Source organism: Saccopteryx leptura, chromosome 5, assembly GCF_036850995.1.
Source record: "Saccopteryx leptura isolate mSacLep1 chromosome 5, mSacLep1_pri_phased_curated, whole genome shotgun sequence".
Lineage (NCBI taxonomy): Eukaryota > Metazoa > Chordata > Mammalia > Chiroptera > Emballonuridae > Saccopteryx > Saccopteryx leptura.
The window spans coordinates 7,725,153-7,736,403 of NC_089507.1; the positions used below are offsets into that span (position 1 = coordinate 7,725,153).

The window sequence follows — 11,251 nt, forward strand, 5'->3', positions numbered from 1 at the left end:
TGGTATTTTTAAGACTGACATTAAGCTGGCAAAAATATTTATATAAATATTTCCCATGCATGAAACATAAAGCTTAAAAGTCATAAGAATATTAGAACAGGAACAGATATATACAGTACCCATATTTTTTTTTAAAACTCACAGTTGTATTCAAAACTCGACAACTTTATTTTAGAGTACCATTTCTTATTAAAGCAAAAAAATAGTTAATCATTCCGGTAACAACTGAAATAAGTCAGCTCACAAGCTTCTTAAACATTTTAAATGCACTATTTAGTTGTAAACTTTCCCAAATAGAGGAGAAAGGCAGCTTCATGAAGCTTTTATACTCTTCAAGACCGACTCCCAAAGTTAAGGAAAAATAATTTTATTTTAAAAGTTAAAATTAGATGTCAACTCCTAAAGTACTTAAAATTAAGGTAAAATTTCCTAGATAGTTTATTATACTTAATTATGACGTAAGTACAGCAGTGCAAAAGAAAACTTGACCAAATTTAAATTCCTTTAAATAGAAAGACCTAAAATTCCTTTTGAAACAAGAACCATATTTCTCACACAAATGGCAACTTGCATGGCCTAACTCCAATTCTTTTATTTTTTTAATTCTTTTATAATAGTTAAATACTCATCATTTATAATAAATTTCTAAGACACTTGGTCAAATATTTATTGAGCACTATAAGAAAAATGATCTGCTAGGCAATGAGAAATCAACTCATTACACCAAAATGAAAATGTATTTGGCTTCCAGGAAGCACATAACAATACTATAAAAACTGAGAAATCAGATTTAACAAGGTAAGTACTCCTTTTTAAACCCTTTCTTCCTTTTATCCTTATTTATGCCATTGAACTTGTTTAACTCCGAGCACAAAATCACTTGTGAAGAGGATAAGAGTTCTAGAGAAAAATAACTATCATCACCACTTATAAATACAGATATTTCAAAATGTTTAATTTATGAATAGCTGAAAGAGTATTTTAAATTAAAAAAAACTCAGGGCATATGTAACATCAGCATAATGCCATTTAAGATAATTTTTCATTTTCGTTTAAGATTCTCAAAGTTCAATATTTTTATATTAATGAATATTCAGAAAAATTCTAATATTCACTGAAATTTCTACCTTCACACTTTTGAGGCAAATACAAAGCTAGGGTCTTAACTGAAATGAAGTATAATCTGTCCAAAGTATAGGTCATTGGGAACACAAAATATAAAACCGGTTCTTATATCATCTCTACACACCTACTATAATTACTACAAAAATTAAACAGGATCAACCAAATCAGTGGGAGGCACTTCCTCTTCAGTTCTATAGTCTTTGTGCTATTTTTCAGATCCGGTAAGTTCTCACATGTCATTGTATATATCTGCTTCTTAAACAATTATAAAGTGAACAACCATCTACCACTTCTGAAACATTTTATCTGATTCTGTATATATTTTTGGTTTGGTAAAATTTCTGCTAATAATTTTTAACCATACTACACTAATACTGAAAAGATCATAAAGTATATTTTGTCTCTAGAAAAATCTGTAAAATTTATAATAAAATTAAAAGTATGAATCAAAACAGGAAAGTAGAAACATGTGTGACTAGGGGGAGGAGCTAAACTTCTCTTGGAGAAACTGTTGGAGGTCATCTCAATAATCGATTGCTTCTTTTAGTATGTATCAAAATGCCCCGAGTTAGAACTAGCGGAAGGAACTAATGCTAGAAAAAATGGCCAGGAGTTAAATCAGGATACAAATTAGAATGAAAGCCAGGGTGAATTCATAAAAGAAAAGAACAGTAAAGGAAGCAGAATGTCAATGTTGGCAGCTGCCAATAATTTGAGAACTGAGGAAGGTATGGAGAAAAAACTTGATACATGAATAATGATAAAAAGGTTAGGCTTCTGATGCTGATATCTGAAAATTCTAGCAGAAAAAGTCTTTAGGGTTTTAAAATAGATGAGTCAAGATGATGAAGACTAAGTCAAAACACCATAAAGAATATTAATGTTATCTTCTGAAGCAGAATGATAGTCCTTCAACAACACAGAAGGGGAAAAGTATGCTTTGTCCTAAGCAGAATTTTAGACAGAGATGAAAAGCTATAATTACACTAAATTAACAAGAGGACCACGTGTATGCCTGGCTAAATGAAAAACCTAGATACAGAATTATGAACAAAATTCAACGGAGTAATACACATATGATAACAGATACATATTGGGAGAAATAAATAAAAGTTTAAAGAATTGTGATAGAATGTGGGCAATTTTTGTCTTTTTACAAGTGTATTAGTGTTATAGATTGTCACTAAAATTTAAACAGGAAATAAATTGCTTTGATTTGACTGTAAAAAATTTTTAAAAATGAAAATTTACAAGGCATCCAAAAGAAAATATGAATGAGAAAATTAAAAATATAACTTCAATTTTTATTGAATAAAGATGTTCGCAACCATGTTGATTACTTTATTCTTTACTTTGTTTAATGTTTATTGTGCTGATTTTAGAGAAAAGAAGGGAGAGAGCAGGAGAGAGACAGGAATATCTGTTCCTATATGTGCCCAGACCGGGGAGCCCACTGGCAACCTCAGCGCTTCGGGATGATGCTCTTACCAACCCAGCTATCCCGCCAGGGCAGTGCTGATTGCTTTAAAACAATGCATCCATTCAAAGAGTTGTTTTAAGTGTACAAGATCTCATATAATACTTTATAAAGAAAAGTGATCCCAAGTACTTCTCTTCCCCAAAATGCTTAAGGGTAATCAGAGCATATAAAGTTGTTTTTCCTCAGCAATAAAAATCAGTAACAAAATATAGGAGAAAGTCAAAAAGAAATGAACAGAATTCTCCAAATTTTACACATGAGTGACACGTTTCCCAAGGGGTCTAGGAACTCAGCTCTCAGAACCCAAGGCAGGCAGCTGGGCTGCTTCAGGGAAGAGGCCAAGAGCAATGGTCACCACGGAAACCAGGGTCCAAACTACAACGGTCACAGGGCACAGGGAGGCCGAAGCCAGGAAACGTAATAATGACCTGGAGGCTCTGGCTGGGGAAAGGGAGAAGAAAGAAGACAAACTTGAGCAGTGCTCCCAGAAACAGTGTTGACGCTTCTAGCAGAAGCGACAGGTGTGAAGGCACCCCGGCCAATGACCCTTCACTTCATTTGGGGGGTGGGGGTCACAGACCCCTTTGAGATCCTACGGACCGAGCTCTCCAACGAGCAAGAGCAAGTACCGGACCATGTGCATTCCATTTCAGGAACGCCACGACCGTGGGTGAAACGCCCCGGGTTAGGACGCCTGGGGACAGGCTGCCGGACACTCCCACGCACGCTCACTCCCCGTTCATCCACCCAGCCCGCACCCGAGGGAGGCTAGACTTCAAGACAAGGATGCCCTCGGTCCGCACCCCGCCCCCGACGGGGGCTCGACAGGGATCTGTTGGAACAGTGCTTGTGCTGACAGGTGCTGTGCTGGGGACGGGGACGCGCAGGCAGGATGCTACAGGGCAGCAGCCACCCTGGGTGGCGCGCGCGCACGTTCGGGAGGCTCCCCGCGCGCGGGTTTGCACGTTGGGTGTGGATTTGCACACTTCGCGCTTCCAGGCCGACCCTGTCCGGACCCCCGTGGACCGAGGGAGCACGGCCAGGTCAGCCATCTGCCCTCCTGTGACCCGACCAGTAAGCGCAGGGGCGCCAGCTCTCAACCAGGGGCGCTGACTCCCGCTCGTGCGCGGGAGCGTCCGAGACCGGGCCGGGGGGACAGGAGCCGAGCGTGTCGGGGCCCGAAGTTCCGCGGGGGCGGCGCCGTGGCCGATCCGGCCGGCCGGCCGACCGAGGGCGGAGGCTGGGGCGCTGCCCTGGGAGGAAGGACAAGTAGGAGTTCGCGATGCAGTCAGGGAGTTGGCAAGGGACTCTTTTCCGTTAGTTTGGGGGGGACTGGACAGCCGTCCCCGGCCTCGGCCGCGCGCCCGCTCCGTGTCCGGCCCCAGGCCACGCGCGGGCGGCCCGGGCCCAGAGGCCCCCGGGCGCGGGGCGCTGCGGCGACGCCGGGCGCTGCGGGCGAGGCTGGCGCCGGGGTCCCTGCGGGCTTGGACGGGACGGCGAGCCGGCTCGAGGACTGACCTTCCCGGAGGTGCCGTCCCCCAGCACGACGATTTTCAGTTGCCGGTCCTGGCTCTCCTCCTCAGAATCCGACATGGTGTCCCGGGAACGAGATCGGCCTCCCCCCACCCCCACCGCCAGGCAGTGGGAGGACGCGAAGGGGGGAGGCTCCGGGGAGGGGAGAGGAGGAAGGGCGGCAGTGGGGGCAGAACCCCCGCCCGGGAGCCGCGGCGACCGCCGGAGAAATCAGGGCAGATTTACGCGCCGGGCGCCATCTTGCCCGCCCTCGCTGCTCCTCGGCGCGACCCCGCCCCCTCGGCGCGGCCCCGCCCCCCGCGCTTGTCGGCCGCGCCCCCTTCCTCTGCTCCAACCCACGCCGACCGCGAGCCGGCCTGTCTGGCCGGTCCATTCGAGGTCCTGGGGTGGGGGAGCCATCCGAGGCGACCAGGCGAGGCGCGCCGCCACCTTCTCAGGGACAGTCAGCGAAGGAAAAATGGGGGGTTCCCATTCAATTTAGATAGGAAAATGGAAGCCGAATAGCTAGCAGACGTTGTGTCAAACTCCCTTGTATCCACCGCTCCCAAGAAGCTTCCTATGGAGTATGGTTTGGCCCAACACAGAGGGGAGAGGGCGGTGACGCTTGGGCTGCGCTCTGTGGTTGCCATGGAAGCCAGGCGTGGGAGGAGAGGCGGCGGGGCGGGGACTGTTTCTGGGCACCCAGGACGCCGGTTGCCAGGGAGAGCGCGCGGGGGCGGGGCTCTGGAGGAGAAACAGCAGAAGAATTCCTTGGTTCATTCATCAACCCCGGGACAGCAGTTGTCAAAGCACGGCCTGGGGAACCCTGGGGAGGGAGGGGTGAGCAAGTCAAAACTATTTTTATAGTAATACTCTTTTTCTTTTTTCTTTTTCTTTCTTTTTGCCTTTTTCATGTTCATTCTCTCACAAGCACATAGAGAAGATTTCCAGAGGATGTATGAGGTGTATGACAACACTTTGGCAGCTAAAGGAGCACGTGCTTATTATTATGTTTCAACATTTCCTAGTATTAGTATCAAGATAGTAGTGATAGCTCTAACTTAAATAAACAAAAACTCTTTGGGGTTCACATTAATTCTTAAGACTGTAGAGGTGCCCTGAGTCCGAATTTGAAAACTGCTATCCAGTAAGGTAGGTGAAAGACATAACTAAACTTTGTAATATGGTGAGATATCATCTACAATAATAATTCCAGCCTACTATGTTTGTCTTATTGTTAATTCCTAGACATGGATTATCATGGTCACTCCTCATGGGAATACTAAAAAAACAGGAAGAATTATCCCATTTTACAGATAAGGGAGCTTAAGTCACAAAAAGCTGAGCTTGGAGTCAGCGTCTTTTTTAGAATAGGAATTCTAATGAGAAAGCAGGACAATACAAGAAGTACCCAGCCTGGCCTGACCAGGCAGTGGCGCAGTGGATAGAGTGTCAGACTGGGACGCAGAGGACCCAGGTTCGAGATCCCGAGGTCGCCAGCTTGAGCACAGGCTCATCTGTTTTGAGCAGAGCTCACCAGCTTGGACCCAAGGTCACTGGCTCGAGCAAGGGGTTACTCGGTTTGCTGAAGGCCCATGATCAAGGCACATATGAAAAAGCAATCAATGAACAATGAAGGTGTCGCAACGAAAAACTGATGATTGATGCTTCTCATCTCTCCCCGTTCCTGTCTGTCTGTCCCTATCTACACCTCTCTCTGACTCTCTCTCTCTGTCTCTGTAAAAAAAATAAAGAAAGAAAGAAGTACCCAGCCTGGAGAGAGAATCCTGGAGTTCTAGTCACAGACCCGCTGAATATGTGACCTTGAGCCACACTCTCGATAATCAAATGTAGTAATCAATGTAAAGTAACACGGCACGATGCCTGGCATATATTAACTAGTGTGGCCCATGTTAGAAGACCACTGCTTTCCAGGATTCTTATGGAGACTCAGTTTCTTCATTGTAGATAGGGCTGGTCCACAATAGTAGCTCCCCAGTTCAGGTCAGTTTCCAGTCTTTCCTACTCCCTACCACCAGCAACAATTGTCTGCATCACTGGGTGAGCTAATGAGAATAAGAAGAAAAGAACATATGAAGGCTTTGCAAAGTCCTTTGTAAATGTTAGTTGGAGGAATCTGTATCTATTTATAATAAGGATAGATTTAACCGGTTTTGGTCTATGAGGGGAGTTTATGGGGCAAAAACTTGCTTTTCCACTCTTTCTTAATGAAGATGGTTATGTGACTCAGTGCTGACCAATGAGATAGATGCACAAGGAATCTCCCCCTCCCTTTTTTTGCTGTCATTATTTGAATGAGGACATATGTTCGGAACTGCTCAGTTTTTGGCAGACCATTTTCCAGGCTACTTATTATGGGGTATAATACTAAGGCACTTTAGTGACGTATTCCATTATGAAGACAAAAAAAAAAAAATCCCAGGTGGCACAACTATTTTGGCCAAAAACTAGATTTAGCTAAGGTATTAAGACTGGTATTCATGTGCAATTTTATATGAAAGGAAATCTAAAGAAAAACTTTTCATTTTCCAATTATTATTTCCTAAACACCTGACTCAATGTAGAAACATCATTTATTTGGATATGGGTACATCCCTATGACAGTGTTGATATATGTAATAAAAAGACAATTGCATTAAGTTGGTGACCATGTTCCACACATCTCTGGCAAGATTCCAGGCTGCAAATTAGATTTGAAGACTTGAGCCATATTTATAAATTAAAAAGAAATAAATATGGCCATGTGCAGAGTACCTTGCAGCTAGCACGGAAAAGCTCCCGGGGGGGGGGGGTACTTCACCGTGCTAGAGAGAGAGAGCTGAGCCGGGGAGCTTCACCATGCTAAAGAGAGAGAGAGCTGAGCCGGGGAGCTTCACCATGCTAAAGAGAGAGAGCTGAGCCACAGAAAACAAAGATGTCTTCACGCGGCCATAAACTGTGGGAATCTTTTTCCATGTTCTTAAAACTGATACAGTAGCAAAATTCTTAGAGAACAATTCTAGAAACAAAAAAGTCAGGGTTCTTCAGATATAAAGCAGTAAAAGTAATTACACAAGATAAATCTGACTGCTCTCTGTAAAACCAGCATCCCACCTCATTTTGCAATCGGGGTTCTGGCACCTGTAACATATGATAATCCAAATTTTGTTGAAATACATCCAGATTCAAGGAGTTTATTCCCTCATAAAGCAACTTGAACTATGGTCCACTTATTGGAATATTCTTTCTGAGATGAGCTGAAGTCTGACACTGTAAATTCCAACTAATGATATTAGGTGTGTCTTCAGGAGTACAACAGTGCTTTCTCATTCTAAAGGAAGGTCTTTGAATTGATTCATTATATTAATGGTTGATTTGACAAATATTAAATGAATGCCTACTGTGCGCACAGCATTCTTGTTCACAACTTCTAAGCAATGAGGACACACATACAAAGGAGCAAAACATACAAGGTTTCTGCTCCCATGGAACTTGCAATTTGGTGAAGTATAATAGACTTAATATGACTTGTGCAAAAACATTGGGTCCCACCTGACTAGGCAGTGGCACAGTGGATAGAGCGTTGGACTGGGATGCGGAGGACCCAGGTTCGAGATTCCGAGGTCACCAGCTTGAGCGCTGGCTCATCTGGTTTGAGCAAAAGCCACCAGTTTGGACCCAAGGTCGCTGGCTCAAGCAAGGGGTTACTCGGTCTGCTGAAGGCCCATGGTCAAGGCACATACAAGAAAGAAATCAATGAGCAACTAAGGTGTCGCAACGAAAAACTAATGATTGATGCTTCTCATCTCTCTTCGTTCCTGTCTGTCTGTTCCTATCTGTCCCTCTCTCTGACTCTCTCTCTGTCTCTGAAAAAAAAAACAACACTGAGTCCCAATTCCTGGAATCTATAAATGATACCTTATTTGGAAAAGGCATCCTTCAGATGTGATTAAATACAGGATCTTAAAATGGAGAGATTATCCTGGATTATCAGGGTAAACCCTAAATGCAATCATTAGTATCTTTAGAGAAAAGGGGGCAGATCTGACAAAATGTAACCACAGAGGCAGTAACTGGAGTGATGCAGCCACAAGCCAATGAGTGCTGGTAGCCACTAGAAACTGTAAGAAGCAAAAAATGAATTTGCCCCCTTGAGCCTCCAGGGAGAGCACAGCCCTGTCAACATCTGGACTTCAGTCTCATGAATGCTGATTACAGCCCTGTCAACATCTGGACTTCAGTCTCATGAATGCTGATTTAGGACTTCTGCCCTATAAAACTGTGAGAGTAAATTTATGTTCTTTTAATCCACCAAGTTTATGGTAATTTCTTACAAAGGCCACAGGAAACTAATACAAAGAGAAACACAGAAATTTCATAAATCAAACATGAAAATTTTGAATAAATGGGACAAAGACTAAAATTACCTGAATATTTTTTGTTCAGATACTAAATAAATGGAGAGATACCCCATATCCATGCATAGAAACTCAATGTTGTAAAATATAGCAATTCTACCAAAAGATCTACAAAGTCAGTGCAATTCTAATAAAATTGTTCATGGAATATGAAATAATGCCTACAGAAAGTAAAGCTCTAAAAACAGTGAAGCTATTCCGGCCAAAGGGGGTGGGGGTGGGAGGGTCAAAGAACTTGCTTTACCAGATATTAAGGCTTTGCAAAAAGTTGTAACAATCGAGATATAGTGTACTTATTGTTTCATGAATAAGCAAATAGACCATTATAACAAAATAGAGAGCCATGAAACGGGCTCCCACATACATGGCACTTTGACCTATGACAGAGTATATGGGATAGCAGATAAAAGGGGAAGAGGATCATAGCTAGAAAATATATAGAAAAAGAAATGGACTTGGAATCTTATATTTTTATCACACACATACACATACAAAAAAAAATTCAGTGGAATTAAGTATTTAAATGTAAAAAACAAACCGTAAATAATTTGTGGTCATTATTTTTCTTATCTTGGGATATATGATACAAGGATTTCTTGAACAAGACAAAAGGAGTTAATCATAAAGAACAATATAAAAATGCATTAAAATTAAAAAACTACTCCATCAAAAGACATCACACAAAAAAAGAAAGGAGAGGTGGGGAGTTCCTATAATACCTGTTGTTTAAGCCAGCCAGTGTCTTGCTATGGCAGTCCAAGGTAACAGATTTTGAACATAAGTCAGTCCCATAGCAATATCTAAAAGAAAATAAGTGGTACCTCTCTAATTTTTTAAGTATAGAAAAGAGATTAGTATTTTCAGATTTTTAAAAAGTATTATTATACTACTATAATTAAAACTATATAAAACAGGCACATACATAAATTCCTTCAAAAGAAAAATTTAGAAAGGTCCCAATATATGAAGAAATTAAGTGTACAGTAAAGGTGGTGTTTCTAATCAATGGGGGGAAAGTGGTGTTACTCATTGGGTGTTACTGTTTCTTTTTTTTATGACAGAGACAGAGAGAGACAAAGAGGGGGACAGATAGGGACAGACAGGGAGAGAGATTCTTTGTTGTGGCTCCTTAGTTGTTCATTGACTGCTTTCTCATATGTGCCTTGACCAGGGGGCTACAGCAGAGCGAGTGACCCCTTGTTCAAGCCAGTGATCTTGGGCTCAAGCTGGTGAGCCTTGCTCAAACCAGATGAGCCCGTGCTCAAGCCGGCGACCTCGGGGTTTCAAACCTGGGTCCTCCACAGCTCAGTCTGATGCTCTATTCACTGTGCTACTGCCTGGTCAGGCGGGTGTTCATTTTTCAAACTGAATGTCTATTTAATTCCTTACTCACATAAAAGCCATAAAAAAAACTTTAAAAAGTGGAGTAGAAATAATTTATCCAACCATAGCATGAAGTTCAGTCAAAAAATTAAATACTAATAATCTGTATACATAAAATTTTAAACATTCATGTGACATAAAGCACCACTAGGGCCTTATAAGCTTCCACCAAAAGTAGGTTAAATAGTTAGGACTAATATTCTCATTGAAAACACTAGAAAAGCTAAACATAATATTTTTAAAATCTGTTCTAAGTTATCAGAGAGAGTTATCAAATTATGATATAAGGAATTATACAAGGCTAAGAGGAAAGAAGCCCAAAACATCAGCAGCCAGCATTCAGGGCCACTCTCCTTAGAATGTATCTGCTGGTTCATGAGTAGAGTTGAGAAACAGAGCGGATAGGTAGCAGTTTTAATGGTCTCACAGAGCTGAGAGGAGAAAAGGCAAACACTGGAGCTCAGGACATGTAACAGAGGAGGAATATTCATAAACCAGCCCCCATACTGCAGATTAAGACCCTGAAAGCTACATCTTGGGAGAAATGGTGTTTGAACCAGAAATACATCACCTCCACAGAAACTAAAGTCAATTTTTGTGTCATCTCAATCTCTCGCAGAAGTAAGACCAACCAGTTGCTTAAGCCCTTGAGTGAACTTCTAAAAGTAAAGCAATAGTCTCTCTGGAGGAGTATCAAATTATCTGTCCCATTTTCCATAGTCAATATCTGGCACTCAATCAAAACCTTGAAATTTGAGGAACAAGAGTTTAGTCACTCAAGGACTGAAAATGAATAAAAAGTATGAACAACAGAAGTACACCACAGAGATGCAGATATAAAATATGGACTTTAAATAGATGATATATAGGGGTTTATATGACAAGATTGAGAATTTTCTCAGGGGAGTTGAAAATATAAAAAACACAAATGGAAATTATGAATTAAAAATATAATAGCTGAAATCAACCCAATAAATGTGTTTAGCAGCAGGTTAGACACAGTTAAAGAGAGAAATAATGAGGCAGAAAAGAAATCAGAAGACAATATCTAGACTAAATTACCCAAAGATAGTTTGATAGAAAATACAGAAAAGACCATAAGAAATATATGGAATATCATCTATATATAATTGGAGTTCTAAGAGATATACTTTTTTTTCTTTATTCACCACAAAGATGGCACTCCAGGAGAGTGTGAAAATGATGGACTTTTCAATAAACAGTCCTGAGCCACTTGGGTATTCATTTAGAACAAACTGAATCTTGACTTCAACCTTACACCATATTAAAAAATCAGTTCCAGGCATTTTGGAAAGCTAAGTCAAAAAGTAAA

At 41.7% G+C, this 11,251-nt stretch overlaps 1 protein-coding gene across 2 annotated transcripts in view; it reads right to left on the minus strand.

The window, feature by feature from the left end:
• RAB28 (RAB28, member RAS oncogene family) overlaps nucleotides 1-4,408 on the minus strand; it is a 79,669-nt gene extending 75,261 nt beyond the window's left edge. For both annotated transcript variants that reach the window (XM_066385408.1, XM_066385409.1), the window contains exon 1: nucleotides 4,124-4,408. In XM_066385408.1, coding sequence (XP_066241505.1) covers nucleotides 4,124-4,198 — 75 coding nt within the window. In that variant the 5' untranslated portion in view covers nucleotides 4,199-4,408. The remainder of the gene's footprint in view (nucleotides 1-4,123) is intronic.
• Nucleotides 4,409-11,251: the final 6,843 nt, after the last annotated feature.